This window comes from Oreochromis niloticus, linkage group LG8 (assembly GCF_001858045.2).
Source record: "Oreochromis niloticus isolate F11D_XX linkage group LG8, O_niloticus_UMD_NMBU, whole genome shotgun sequence".
NCBI classification, from domain to species: domain Eukaryota; kingdom Metazoa; phylum Chordata; class Actinopteri; order Cichliformes; family Cichlidae; genus Oreochromis; species Oreochromis niloticus.
The window spans coordinates 19,342,172-19,356,384 of NC_031973.2; the positions used below are offsets into that span (position 1 = coordinate 19,342,172).

Sequence of the window (14,213 nt, forward strand, 5' to 3'; positions counted from 1 at the left end):
TATATGGGACTGCGACGTGCTTACCACGATACGAAGCCAATCAAGCTAGGTTATACTTCATATGAAAGTGGTGCCGGATGAAAGGAGACTACTACTAGTTTGTGATAAAGTCTTGAAAGTTGCATATGTCTAATTCGTACTGCAAATAAGAAGTTTTTGCTTCTCTTTTTTGGGCAGTTCTCTTTGTTAGACGAAGTGTTGTCAGCAGGATAGCCAGATAGCTTAAGTCATACTTGTTGGTCAGTTCATTGCAGTGACAGCCTGACAGTGACAGTTAACTAGAAGCATGGGACGAAAAAAGCAGGGAAAGTTTGTCCGTCCTGACAACAAGGGCAAAGACAAACGTCACAAAATGAAAGGGAAATCTTTAGAGGCCTTCACAGAAGAAATGCACACTGCTTTGGAAGGTAGTGTATTGATTATCTCTAATGCAAAAATGTTAAACATGTTGGCTGTAAGGCATGCTATTTACAATAGCGTCAGCATCATGAAATGCTGTCTACACTAGGAAAAAGTGCCCATTGCTCAGGACTGATAACACTCGATATGGTGTAAACACTTGAGAAATCTGAGATTGTGAACTTTCTCTCCTCAGCAAGTCTTCACAGGGAGGAGGGGGCAGAGGCTCCTCAGGTGAAGCTTCCTTGCCCACTTGCCATGTGGGAGTTGGGTCACTGCGATCCCAAACGTTGTACTGGCAGAAAGTTGGTGAGGAAGGGCTTTGTACGCAACCTGAGACTCAATCAGAGATTCAACGGGCTCATACTGAGTCCAATGGGCACGAAGTATGTGACGCCAGCAGACAGGTTTGTTCAGCTGTTTCCTCTGTACTTCAGCCAATGAAATCAAAGAGTCTGTAGCCATAGACCACCTCATATAACTATTTATATACACATTTTGATGCACACCTGTTTAGTTACTCATTAACGCTTGTTCTCAGGGTGAAAATGTTTTTTTGATGCCAGTCTTCAGAGTAACAACAGTAGGTGAAATAAACACACGTTACGACCAAGAAATACAGAAGAACATCTATTGAAGTACAATTTGGACTCTTGAAGTAAATTAGATACAGCAGCAGAAGATCACACTGGGTCAGCTAAGAACAGGAAACTGAGGCTACAATTCACACAGGTTCATCAAAACTGAACAAAAGTTTTTGGAAAAATGTTGCCTGCTCTAATGAGTCTCGATTTCTGCTGACACATTTGGATGGTAAACAACACAAAAGCATGGATCCATCCTGCCTTGTATCAGCAAGTCCAGCTGCTGCTGGTGGTCTAAATGTGTGGAAATGTTTTGTCGGCACACTTTGGACCCTAGAGTACCAACAGAGTAGTGTTTTAGCACCACAGACTACTTGAGTTTTGTTTCTGATGATGTTCATCCCTTTATGACCAAAGTGTACCCATCTCATGGTAGCTGCTTCCATCATCTCAGCCTGGTTTCTTGACTGTAGTAAAATGACAGCTTCAATCACCAGATCTCAATCCAGAAGTTTTGAATCATGGATGTATATATCTACAACAACTGTTATATTCTGTCATGTCGATATGGACCAAAATCTCTGAGGAACAAGGTTTCAAACTCCTTGTTGAATCTATTCCATGAAGAATTAAGGTAGTTAGGAAGGCAAAAGGGGTACAACCCAGGACTAGCAAAGTGTACTTAATAAAGTGTCCCCTGAGTGTAAAGGCCTTCCTTTTAGATTTAATACTTGATTATTTACCCCATGTAGAGCTTGATCTTAAAGATCAGTCATATTAAAAACTTGAGACATTCTGATGCATTGTTATATTAAAACAAATGTTACTATACCAAAGTGTTTTGTTGGTTATGAAAATTAAATAAATTCTATAATTTGTGTCACTGTTGTGATCCAATCCAAAGCGATTTTTTTCCCCCATGTTTTGTCTGCACAGAGAGATTGTGGCCAACAATGGGCTCGCAGTGATTGATTGCTCCTGGGCCAAACTGGAGGAGACACCCTTCAATAAGATGGTTGGAAGTCATCCCAGGTTACTGCCGTACCTCGTAGCTGCAAACCCTGTAAATTATGGCAAGCCTTGCAAGTTGTCCTGCGTTGAAGCTTTTGCTGCCACGTTCTGCATCGTAGGTAAGGGTTTAGGTTTAGTTATTCAGGAATACAGCAGCAACTGCTTTTTGTGTCTTATTTTGGTTAAGGCAGTTAAACTGTGACATATTGTTTCTGATATTGCAGGTTTTGAGGAACTGGCATTGCTCTTACTGAAGAAATTTAAGTGGGGGACAGCGTTTCTGGAGCTCAATAAAGTTCTGCTTGGCCGCTATGCTGCGTGTCAGTCGGAAGAAGAGCTCCTTGGTGTAGAGAAAGAGTTTCTCACTTCTAAACCAGAGGAAGAGGAGGAGTTTGGTAAATAACCTGGGGTTCCACGCAGTGTCTGGGTTTGTGTAGCAGTGGAGGTAGAGGGTCACTGTGTTTTGGTTCAACCTCTTTCTTGTTTTAGCTGTAGTTTGGCTTCGTGTACAACTAATGGCTCTTAAGTAAATCGCATTTATTGGACTTTAAGAGCTTTCAGATGACAATTTCAAGTAACTGTTTTAGTAACTGTTAAGTTTTAGTCGCATTTTTGTATCTTTGTAGCTGTTGCAGGGACAGTAAAAAACCGTATAGCATCATAGATTTTAAAAAACAAACATACAATAACAATATAACAATTCGGAAACAATATGTATACGATTTAGTGCAAAATGAGACCTGCTGTAGTGCAGTTAAAAGTGGGCATGTATCATCAGTGTTTGCACTAGCTCCTACAACAAAGTAGTGATTTTTCTGGCATAAGAGAAACTTTGATTGTCTTTTGGGGGTACTGGTAAAACATTAGCTGTGTTAACCCTAAAACACTAAAACAGAATGCAGAAATCACGCAGCAGAAAAGAAAGAAAACAAAGAGGCTGAAACGAGAAAATAAGACTAAAGCAGGAAGTTGTGTTGAAGTGGCTAGCTGTTGCATCACTTTAGATTTCTTAATAACAAATACAAACTAGAAAAAAAAGGACTTAGAAGGTAATTAGTTCTTGGACCTCTTGAGTGCAAAAATCTTGAGCCACTCCTAAGTTTTTCATATTTTGCATAGAAAATGCAAAGTAGGTGCAGTGATTTATTCAGACACATTTAAACAAATATGGAAATATAGCGTATAAGGCTAATACTATTCTAATGAGGTTGAAAGTGAATATTTGATGTGCCCACATTTATTCATCAACACAGCCTGAACTATTTCTGACTAGATTTCTGGTCCTTTTCTTAAAGTAGTCTTCATAAATGGTTCTCCAGGCTTCTTGAAGGACATTCATTCTTGGATGTTGGCTGCCTTTGGTTCTGTTCTCTGTCAAGATGATCCCACACTGCTTCAGTAATGTTGAGGCCCAGGCTCTGGGGAGGCCAATCCATGAGTGATAGTGTTCAACTGTCTGTTTTTCTATCCAGTTATGCTGTTACTGCATTGGCAGTGTGTTTGCTGAAAAATTGAAGGCGTTGCCAATTAGATGCTTTCCACATGGTTGTATCACCAGATAGTGGATCAAAATCTGAATGTACATTCTTGTCTGTAAATTTTGGCAAGATACATTTTCCCAACACCTCTCTCCTGAACTTCTCTGTACATATTGATGATGATTTGAATCAAAAATGTACAATTTTTATTTACTCCATTTTTTTCAGTCCAGTACTTCTTGTTAGCCTTCTTTAAGAATTGATTCTTGACATGGATTTCATTCGTCTGACAGCATTTCTGATGAGGCAGTAGATGGATCTTTCTTTAAAACATGACTTTCAGATGTTACTGTTTACTGTAGGTAGTATTTTTAGGCCTGCCACTTTCTTTTGTCTTCCATTTGTCTAGTTTCTTCAAATTCTTTAAGGACATATGCAGACCATTTCGAGATATGCCAAGGTTTTAGCTAAAAGCTCTTTGGGAATCACCTTGTTGGTGTAAAAATACTATTTCATGCTTGTTAAGCTGTTATCTTTGGGATTTTCGTAAATTCAACAAAATAAATGAGAAACAATTGTTTTTGTAACAAGAAAGTGCTTAAAGATACAAATTAAAGTTGGTTCTTGGCTTAATTTTCTGCAGTGTAGAAACAACAAAGGTCATCTCTTGAGTTGGGTCCCTTTTTGTGTTTGATTAATTCACAAGTCAGTGTTAAGTGGCTTAACAAACATTCCCTTGAAAATGGTCAGGTATTGGACTGGATTAAAAATGAGTGAAAAAGCAGCCACTATCCAAAGACAAACTTTGAAAGAGGTTCAGAAAGCCTGGAGAACTATTGCTCGAAACCACTTTGGAAGCAAATATTAAGAAATGAGGGATTTTTGCACAGTATTGTTGGTCATAATCAACTGTTTGATTCAAATGTATTTTTATTTTGGAAAGGTTCACTTTGGAAATGGCTGAATCTGAGTAATTGCTAATGAATAATTAGAATAATTTTTATAGTTTCCTGTTGTGACTCACATTTGCTAAATTGTCACCAGGAAACCAGTGTTCTCATATTTGTTTATAAGATATAAAACTCGTATTATTTTTAAGACTTTAAAGACAATTAGTAATGAATATTCCAAGGGGAAATAAATGTCATTATGAAGTGTTTTGTCTGATTGATTATCCTGTGGACATTGATATAACTGTTCCTTGCGTTGTTTCCTTGCCTTGTAATCAGGCTGCCTTGTTGTTTCTTTTTCCTTTCCTTATTGGATTTTGACTCATTTGATTTTGTTTGAATCTCTGAACACATCTGGCCAGTGATGAGGAAGTCTGTATCCAGGCTGATTGTCTGGAAATGTCTAGAATCTGGATGTGTATTTTTGTTGCTGAGTGACCTGTAGTGCAGAATTAACTGTCCTCGTAATGAAAGCTACACATCTGTTTTGTTCACAGATCCATTTGATGTTAACTCTGGAGTAGAATGCATGAATCTCAACAGACGTCAGTGGTAAGTATTGATCTAGCACATCTTCACATATCTCTTACTTAGTTTTCTTAGTGGTGATGTTTATATGGCATAGAAATTACCAGCATAATTTTAAAAATGGCAAGAATTCTCTTAAAATAGGCTTTAACGATTTGTTTCCTATGTTTACTGAGTTCATTTCTGTGTTTAGTGCACCTGTAGAAGATGACTCCAGTGAGGACACAGACCCCTCAGAGGAAGATGACGAAGATGAAGCAGAAGATAAAGAAACGGAAAGCAATGACGAGACAAGAACAAGCTCACATGACCATGATGAAGAGGATTGAACCAAAGACTTTACACTAAATCATATTTCAACTGTGGGTTCTTTTTAATACACGACTGTTTTAAAATGCTCAAAAAATATTTTGGCACGTATGAATGGTTATGTATTTTTTTTGCCTATATGTTTATGTAAATTAATGAACTTTGTGATGCATGTCAACTAAATAGAAATAAAGTAAGGGTGTTTATTATTATTATTGACATTTAAAACACATATTTTTGGTTTATTGACAAAATATTTATTAGATTAAACTTTTGTTTGTTGGAATATACTTGGTTGCCACAGTTTCAGTTTCACACAAAGCGTTTTATGGCTATTGGTCATTTTTGTCAGTTTGGGTATTTAGGAGTGCTTCTTCACTTAAGTTTAGTTACACTTGAATAAAAAAGACCTGTAGATCCTTCTTACTGCCATATATTCAAAGTTGGTCTAAAACGGGAGTTTGTAGGCCACAACTGCTACCGTCTGACTCCGGCCCTATCAGTAAGATGAAGTTCAGTAGGTTGTTAATGTGGCGAGGGGGCGGACACAGCGGGACTCTCCTCTGCTGTCCTGCGGTAACATTGTTGTGGAACGACGTCACAGCTCGAAAATGAAGGCGCAGAGGCAGCCATTACTGGAGCTTCTCTAATTATTTTATTCCAAATAAATACTCGCAGAAAACTCTCATGGCAAGAGCTACAAGTCAGGTGGTAAGTGTTACAACTTTGCCGTGAATACCAGCTCGAAGCCGGTGCTCAAAATGGTCAGTGTAGAGGCTGTGTGGGGATAAATAGTTACGTCGGGCCTTCATTTGAAGAGCAGTGCTAGCTGCAGGAGATCGCTTAGCCTTACGACTCACTAGCAGCTTGCTAGTTTGCTAATGTTGGCTATCGCAACACCCAGTGTTTGCCTTGTTAATTTGGATCGTCAAATCTCACACAGTATTCATGAGTCACACTTTCTCGACTTATTTGGGCCTTTTGAAACGTTTACCAGTACACGATAATGGTTACAGGGGGGACACATGAGCGTTTTCCTCTACCAGTAACTATTGGCTATTGATAGCTTAACAGGTTCGCGCTTTCGATATCCCCGTTTGCTAGCAGGCTAGCATTAGCTTTATTGCGTTCTTCCATTGGTTAGCATATATTTTGAAGGAAAGCGTTGTGCTATTCGAGTGTCAACTTTCAAATCTTCATATAAACGGCAGGAAACTAACTTTTTACACAATTAAGTGACGTTTCTTGAAAATGCCACACGGTTTTGAAGTTGCTTGTGTTGCCCGATTTGCTAACGTTAGCTAATTGGCTGTTGGCGTTAAGTTTGTAACTCACTGTCAGCGATGGCCGGCATTATTTGACAAGCCAGCAGGAGCTAACATTAGCTTCTTAGCAAGGTAAGTTCGCACAGGCCGGTTGTTTCACGACTTCTCAGAGTTAGGAAAACGTTATTCGGCGTTTTCCTCCAACCATTACATGCCTGACCAATAGCAGTGACTCAGTAGGTAGTTATATGGCTAGCTGAAATAGGCCGGAATAGGCAGCTAAAATAATGGCCACACCTTGGTTTTGAATGAGAAAAAGCTAGGCCAACTGAACTAATTAAACGTAAACTGAACTGCCAGCTAAACTACACACTTATTGTTCGGGTAATTCAGTGTGTTTATACATACATGACACCGGTACCGGGAATTTTTAGGAAGCACTATCTTTAAGTTTTAAACAGGCAGTTGGTGTGCCTCAGCTGCCATGTCAGTTTGATTATGTACACATAGATGGTGTGAGTTCAGCGCAGTTTATGTCTCAAGTATCACTGTCACATGAAAAATTAACTTTGACATAGTTTTTACAGCTTGAACACAGGTGGGTGGGACCACCAGGCTCAGAAGTGGCTCCTTAAGCAGTTCCTTCTTATCACTGTTAGACTTTGGTCTACAAGTGGTCTCACTTGTAGTAGTATGTTTAGGTTATTGTAATTTACAGAACTATAAGCAACAATAATTTTAAGCCAGCAGCCTGTAAAGTGCTTCGTGTAATATGTGAGTACATTTCTTTCTCTTCATGTGTCATATGTATACTTTGTGAAAGAGATTTAAGATTCAGGATTAATTATTATCATAACGCAACGGAAGGTTGCACAACAAAATTCTACATGGAGTTACTTCATGCTAATAAAGAACTGGATAGCAATGTGGATATAGCTATCATTAAAAATAATTAATTAATTTAGTTAATTTTCATGAGTGCAATGATAAAGTTCAGAGATTCCAAAGCATATGAAAGAAAATTCTTCAAAGTGTTGTTTACACCAGTGGGAACTTTCAGGTGTCAGTAGAGTGAGAAGACTGTGGTTGTGGTGGGTAACTTCTTTTAGTCTCATCTATGTAAACATCTCAACTCACCTTTGTCACCGGTGCCGGTGATGTTCTAGGAAGCTCATGTTTTTCAGTAATTAAGTTTAGCTGCTTTTGCCGTGTGCTCTTTGGGCCATCTAATCTGTATTTTGACAACTAATAGCCGCATCAATTACTAAATCCATCACAGACTGATGGAAAAACCTGAAATTCCTCATTTAAGTAATAGTTTAAAGTGCTGAATAACAAAACACATTTTCTTTATGCATTCATTTTTATTGAAAACGTTATTGAAATGTTAAATTGTTACTATTTTATCCTGATATTTTTGTCATCACTGTTATGTTCAATCCAGTAGTAGTTCAGATGGTTATACAGTCCCTCAGCTTTCTCAAGTAAAGAGCCTTTCCACATGTGAATTGTTATTTACCTGTGTCACCCTGCTTAATAACACATTCTTTATGATGCCTCTTTTTCTTGCAGTATGATGTTGTGCCCATTCAGCCCAGCGTTGTCATCTGTTCCTGCTCGCATCCATCAATGGTAAGAAACCACCCTGACTCCTGCTCGCCACTTGCAATCCCAGGCGCAAGCAGCAGCCACTGCCCCAGCATGGAGGGCGCAGCCTCACAGGCTTGTGGTGTAGGAGCATCTGCTAGCAGCCAGGCCCCACAGCTCTGCACACAGCCAGCCGTCCCGGCTTCTCAGCCACGCAAAAAGAGGCCAGAGGACTTTAAATTTGGCAAGATACTGGGAGAGGGCTCCTTCTCAACGGTATGTAACTTACATTCCACTTAGCTTTTGAAATGTACCGAGGAAGATGTTGCTACATGCTAGCGTTATTTTGATTAATGTACTTGGATGAGTCATGCTGAGTTCATTTTAGGTGAAGTGACAAGTAAGCCCAAGGAAATATTATTATTATTTTCCCTCAACATCTGACTGGTTGGTTACATGCCATATCATCTCACTGTTGTTTCTTATTCTAAGGTTGTCCTGGCAAGAGAGCAGGCAACAGGGAAAGAATATGCAAGTAAGTAATAACGTATAATGAATTGAGTTATACTAAAATGAAAAAGTTGCTGGGTTTACGTTTACTAACATTCTCTTTTCTCTCCTTTAGTTAAGATTTTAGAGAAACGCCATATTGTGAAGGAGAACAAAACCCAGTATGTGAAACGAGAGAGGGATTTGATGTCAAGTCTTGATCACCCGTTCTTTGTCAAACTCTACTTCACATTTCAAGATGATGAGAAGCTGTGTATCCTTTTAACAAATTCAGTCTATCAAGGCCTATTTCCTAACACGTGTTTTACTGTTTTGTTTAATAAGTTTTCCTTAACCAGTCTCTTAGATTTTGGTCTCAGTTATGCTAAGAACGGCGAGCTCCTGAAATACATTCGCAAAATTGGTTCATTTGATGAGACCTGCACTAGATTCTACTCAGCTGAAATAGTTTGTGCTCTAGAATACCTACACAATAAGGGGATAATACACAGGTAAGACAACACCCTTTGTTATGTCCTTTTTGCAGGTTTTGCTATAGAAATTTCACTTGCTGCTAAGCGTTTGTTTTTGCTCACAATTTTTATTGTTTTAATTTCAGAGATCTGAAACCAGAAAATATTCTTCTGAGTGAAGAGATGCACATTCAGATAACAGATTTTGGAACAGCAAAACAGTTACCATCAGACAGTAAACAAGGTATAATCACAGTGCTGATTTCCTTTATGCTCCTTGTGGTAAAGTATGACCAGCATAAATATAGTCTTAACTGACCTCAAGAGACTGAGCATAAGTTTCAGAAATCTGCTGTTATTAATATCACTGGCTCTAAGTGAATCCAATATATTCACAAAGTTCACTTGTTCATGCTACTAACAGACTTATAGCTAACTAGGGTAACTGCCCCTGCTTTTGCTTTGACTGTAGAAAGCAGTTGACGGTTATACATCTGCTTTGTTCTGTGGTTTGATTATGGCTGAAAGCAATACAATCTTTGTAGCTGGTGAAGTACCTTGCAAGCTTGTCACCTATGTTAGATTAGAATCTTTTTGCACAGTATAAAAGCGTTTAATACATGCTGCATAGAACATGTTTAAGAAAGGAGAACTTGTCTTTTTACCCTTTTGTTTTGTTTGTTTGTTTGTTTTTTGGCAGCGAGAGCAAACTCGTTTGTTGGAACAGCGCAGTATGTGTCTCCAGAGCTACTAACAGAGAAATCAGCCTGCAAGAGGTAATGAGATTTTTATTAGGTTTTTCAGCTCAGGGTGGGCATCATTTCTGCAATTTTATAACTGTTTACTTTTTAATTTTTTAGCTCTGACCTGTGGGCCTTGGGATGTATTATCTATCAGCTGGTGGCTGGTTTACCACCATTCAGAGCTGGGTAAGAACTACTGTGTTTACAAAACTCAATTTTTCTTAATTGATTTTTTCAAGTGCAAAAAATCCGAACCCCACACACCAATTTTTACTTGTTACACTTTTTCTTTTCTCTTTAATTGCTGTAGAAATGAATACCTGATATTCCAGAAAATAATAAAGCTGGAGTATGAATTCCCAGAGAAATTCTTCCCCAAAGCTAAGGATCTTGTTGAACGGCTTTTGGTATGTCATTGCATATCACAATAACACATTTCAACCTCCTTTGGTAATAATTTGGAAATAAGTTAATCAGTTACTTGTTTAGAAGTTGGCTTATTTACATTTTATTTAAATTTCAGTCATTGGACCCAACCAAGCGGCTTGGCTGTGAAGAGATGGGAGGGTACGAACCACTGAAGCAGCACCCCTTCTTTGACACCATCTCCTGGAGTGACCTTCACCTACAGACACCTCCCAAGCTCACACCCTACCTGCCAGCAATGTCTGAAGATGATGAGGACTGCTATGGAAATGTAAGATATTTTACTTTACTATGGTAACAGTCTTGGTATGTTTTTTGTTTGTTTTGGTCTGTTGTTTGCTCATTCAAAGAAAGCATCAGGTTTGAGAGCTTGTTGAAGCTTAGAGATTCATCCAAACCGTAAACAAGTCATAAATTATCAGCATAACATCAATGCACCTTTCATAACGAGACACTGTCTCTTTATGACTCTCAGTACGATGACCTCCTGAGCCAGTTCAGCAACATGCAGGTGGCCCCGTCCAGCTCATCACACTCCCTGTCACCACATGACTCGACGCCGCCGCAGAGGTCCAGCAGCAACATTGAGCAGTATATCCACGACCTGGACAACAACTCCTTTGAGCTGGACCTGCAGTTCACTGAAGAAGAGAAGCAGTTATTGCTGGATAAACAGACCACTGGAAACCCCTGGTAAACCCCTTCCATTTCTCCACCCCGTGTTAAAATGTCTGTCATGTGCTGTTCTTTGTTGGATTTATATCAAAACCAATTTTGAACCAATGTCTTGCTTGTATCCTGGAAATATTTTTGACTGCACTGGAAACTGTAAGAGATTTTTGGTGAATGATTTAGAAATGTGGATTAACAATTAGTTACTTCGTTTTAAAAAATTTTGTAGTTACATTTGCGTTTTTGTTTATCAACACAGGCATCAGTTTGTGGAGAATAACCTAATCCTGAAAATGGGCCCAGTGGATAAACGAAAGGTGTGTGTGAATTCTACGGCATATATTTGAATCCTTAATATTACTTTATTGCATTGTTTCAGTATTTAAAAAAAAGAAAAAGAAAAAAAAAAAGACATCTTTTAGTACTTTACACTATTCTGCCTGCTAGACTCTGTGGAGTTTTCCAGTTTGAGTTGGCTACAGATCAGTGAAGTCACTTCCCTTTGCTTTTCACTGCTGTCAAATGGGAAGTAAAGGGGAATTCCCTGTTGTACTGTGCAAAGTGTCACTGGCCTCGTAGCCCCCTCTGTTGGTGAAGCAATGAGATGTTTACATTCCTTTGCAGGGTCTGTTCGCCCGACGGAGACAGCTGCTTCTCACTGAAGGACCACACCTGTACTACGTGGATCCTGTCAACAGGGTCCTGAAGGGGGAGATTCCTTGGTCCTTAGAGTTACGCCCCGAGGCCAAGAACTTCAAAACCTTCTTTGTTCACACGGTACACAATTGTTGATTTGTGCTGCCTTTTTGACAGATCTTAATATTTTCCTTCAGTTTTATATAAAATAATTAAAAATATGTAAATGTTTTTCCTATGATGTTTGCAGCCTAACCGGACATACTATTTGATGGACCCCAGCGGAAATGCAGACAGATGGTGTAAGAAGATCCAGGAAGTGTGGAGAAAGATCTATCAAAGGCACCAAAACCCTGGCCTATAGGAGCACAGGTTCACCCTGTGCCCACTCCTCTTTAGCTCTGAGGCCAATCACTGAGCAGAGTAACACCCTCTTTAGTGCCCTTCATCACCGCAATGTAAACAAACTCTTAGAGACGCTGGCATCTAGACCTTGTTTGTTTTCCTGAGTAGAACCATGGGAAAAATACAACTTTGGATTTAGGGTTGCTTTGCTTGTTCTTTGTGCTCTCTGTGAGGCTTCTATTGCATTTTTCCATGTATGGATGATAAGACTTCCACCATGCACATCTGCTTTTTGTACATTCTGCGGGGGTGGGCAAGGGGGGGGAGGAGGACAAGCTTTGTCTTGTAGAGTGACAAGCTTGGGTACCGCTGCGACTATCTCAAACGCAAGGACTGGTTTCCTGCTTCGATGATGACACAAAATCTTGCTTTTGTGAACCAGCGCCTCTCATGATATCTTTATTAAACCATATCCTAATCCTACATTGTATGTGCAAGCTGTAGTCAAGCCCCACTTTTAGTGCATATACTCTATAGATACTGTAAAATGGTTCAGTCTCACACGTTTACCAAACTCAGATCCTCTCTATTTTTGTCAGAACCCAAATATTTCCCTCGGTATTTGAGTTGTTTTTTTAGTCTCGGTACTTTGCTTATTGCAGTTAAGGTCTCTATATAATAATGCAGAGTGCCGGTCTGCAGTGAGACGTGGGTCTGAACCAGTCTCTGTATAAGTATGAGCCTTCCATAGCCGAGGATGTTTTGCTAACAGGGGGGTGGGTAAACATGCCACTAGCTTGTACTTCCTAATCATAACTTGCTTATCTTTCCTGCATGGCCAGTTTTTGTAGCTCAGCCTTGTCCGCTTCTCTCCTAGGGCACTGGAGATAAAGTTTATTCAAGTAAAGGTGGGTATTTTTGACTGCATTGGAAACCATAGAGACTATTGTTGAATGATTTGGTTGTTCTGTACCATTCACTGGCTATTTCTTTTGTGGTGTGAGTTCTTAATTTTTTTATTTTTCTTTGTTTTGGTTTTTTTTGGTTTTTTTGGTGGAATAGTTCACTCATCTTCAGTATGCCCTATTCAAAACAAAATCTTATGTGCTGACTACCCCATGCTGAACAGAAAACCACCATCATCAACAGAGATGCATACACATACTATCATTTTCAGAAGCAATCACAGTAAAGCTGTTGTCCCTGGACAATATGGCAAAACTGCCTCATTGGGCTCATTGGCCCATTTTTTTTTTTATTTTTTTTTTTTTAATTATTATTATTATTTTTTCATTCTGATGTTTGGCCCAATAGGAATTAAAGCGATTGATTTAACTTGTGCTCTTGTTTTAGAAATATGTATTATCATAATGCTTTTAATTTTTTTGTCATAGTACCTTACGGTCTTTCCAAAGGTCCTCTTCCTTCAGCTGAGTCTGTATGTGCAGTGTGTGACTGGGGACCCTCTGGCCCAGGGCCGGATGTGGTTGGATGTCAGTCAAAGAATATCTATCTCATCCAAATAACCGATGAAATTGCTGTATCTGTCTATAAAGTTGAGGAAGCACAAGAAGTGTTTTCCCCTCTAGTTAGAAAATTTGTTTGAATCAAGTCGATGGCAGTCGGTTACATTGTATGTAGAAGCTCTACCTGGCTTGTAACTGACTAGAACTGTGATGTACAGATGATGTATTATTAAAATCTGAAGCAAGTAATGCAATGATATTAGGATACAGTTTTTGTATTTTTATTCTTGTATAAGGTTATTTGATGGCTATTGTTTAGCCTATAGTTCATTCTGTGTTATTTAAATTCTAATATATGAATCATATTTGGATTGAAGTCATGTTCAGGGGCCATGTTGTGTATGTATTGAGATGTAAAGCCTTTGAATGTGAATAATTATTGTAAACTATAATATTTTACAGCTTTTTTCTTACTATATCATACATTTTCTATTTGCTCAGTGATTTAATCATATTCTGATAATTTAATGAATCTGTTCATTCTCTCTGATTATTTGTGCGCTAGGTCAGTAGATGTTGAATGATGAATTTTCCACTTAATGCTTGGTAGTCCAGTAATTAAAGCATGTAGGGATTTAGGCATACCAATAAAGCCATGTGTCCTGTCTTCTGTCAACAGCCTGGGTCATGACAGTCAAGAAACCGCATCATTCAGTGGCAATGGCATCTCACATTTTGCAGCATGTAAATAAAGTACCGGCTCATTATCACTGTTTTTGTGTCCTGAAAATTACTTTAACGCGCTTTAGTGCTAACTTCACAAGCTTATGTAAATACTTTAAGTATTCAGCG

The 14,213-nt window shown here is 38.8% G+C and overlaps 2 protein-coding genes across 4 annotated transcripts; both read left to right on the forward strand.

The window, feature by feature from the left end:
* Nucleotides 1–8: 8 nt before the first annotated feature.
* Nucleotides 9–5,487, forward strand: tsr3 (TSR3 ribosome maturation factor). The gene is made up of 6 exons (XM_003438772.5): nucleotides 9–407; nucleotides 596–806; nucleotides 1,920–2,113; nucleotides 2,219–2,389; nucleotides 4,920–4,974; nucleotides 5,144–5,487. The coding sequence occupies exons 1-6, from the start codon at nucleotides 287–289 to the stop codon at nucleotides 5,277–5,279; spliced, it is 888 nt and encodes a 295-aa protein (XP_003438820.1). The 5' UTR covers nucleotides 9–286; the 3' UTR covers nucleotides 5,280–5,487.
* Nucleotides 5,488–5,777: 290 nt separating this feature from the next.
* Nucleotides 5,778–14,134, forward strand: pdpk1b (3-phosphoinositide dependent protein kinase 1b). Of its 3 annotated transcripts, XR_002063186.2 has the most exons (15): nucleotides 5,778–5,970; nucleotides 8,097–8,387; nucleotides 8,604–8,646; nucleotides 8,737–8,874; nucleotides 8,968–9,112; nucleotides 9,220–9,317; nucleotides 9,774–9,849; nucleotides 9,934–10,002; nucleotides 10,127–10,223; nucleotides 10,340–10,513; nucleotides 10,718–10,935; nucleotides 11,174–11,231; nucleotides 11,539–11,691; nucleotides 11,801–12,803; nucleotides 14,041–14,134. XR_002063186.2 is itself a non-coding variant. In XM_003438771.5 (14 exons), exons 1-14 carry the CDS (start codon nucleotides 5,947–5,949, stop codon nucleotides 11,912–11,914), a joined length of 1,698 nt encoding a protein of 565 aa, XP_003438819.1. In that variant the 5' UTR covers nucleotides 5,778–5,946; the 3' UTR covers nucleotides 11,915–14,132. The 3 variants fall into 3 exon arrangements, 2 of the variants coding, with proteins under 2 accessions (XP_003438819.1, XP_019218276.1); XM_003438771.5 differs by having other exon boundaries at nucleotides 11,801–14,132; XM_019362731.2 differs by lacking the exon at nucleotides 5,778–5,970 and adding an exon at nucleotides 6,064–6,656 and having other exon boundaries at nucleotides 11,801–14,132.
* Nucleotides 14,135–14,213: the final 79 nt, after the last annotated feature.

Bases quoted from the DNA above. Each gene is read 5' to 3' on its own strand.
- pdpk1b (XM_003438771.5), top strand. From the start codon at position 5,947: ATGGCAAGAGCTACAAGTCAGGTG. The intron at 8,388-8,603 runs GTATGTAACTTA...TCTTATTCTAAG, and splicing joins GAGAGGGCTCCTTCTCAACG to GTTGTCCTGGCAAGAGAGCA. The intron at 10,224-10,339 runs GTATGTCATTGC...TTTAAATTTCAG, and splicing joins ATCTTGTTGAACGGCTTTTG to TCATTGGACCCAACCAAGCG.
- tsr3 (XM_003438772.5), top strand. From the start codon at position 287: ATGGGACGAAAAAAGCAGGGAAAGTTTGTCCGTCCTGACAACAAGGGC. The intron at 408-595 runs GTAGTGTATTGA...TTCTCTCCTCAG, and splicing joins AATGCACACTGCTTTGGAAG to CAAGTCTTCACAGGGAGGAG. The intron at 807-1,919 runs GTTTGTTCAGCT...TTGTCTGCACAG, and splicing joins TATGTGACGCCAGCAGACAG to AGAGATTGTGGCCAACAATG.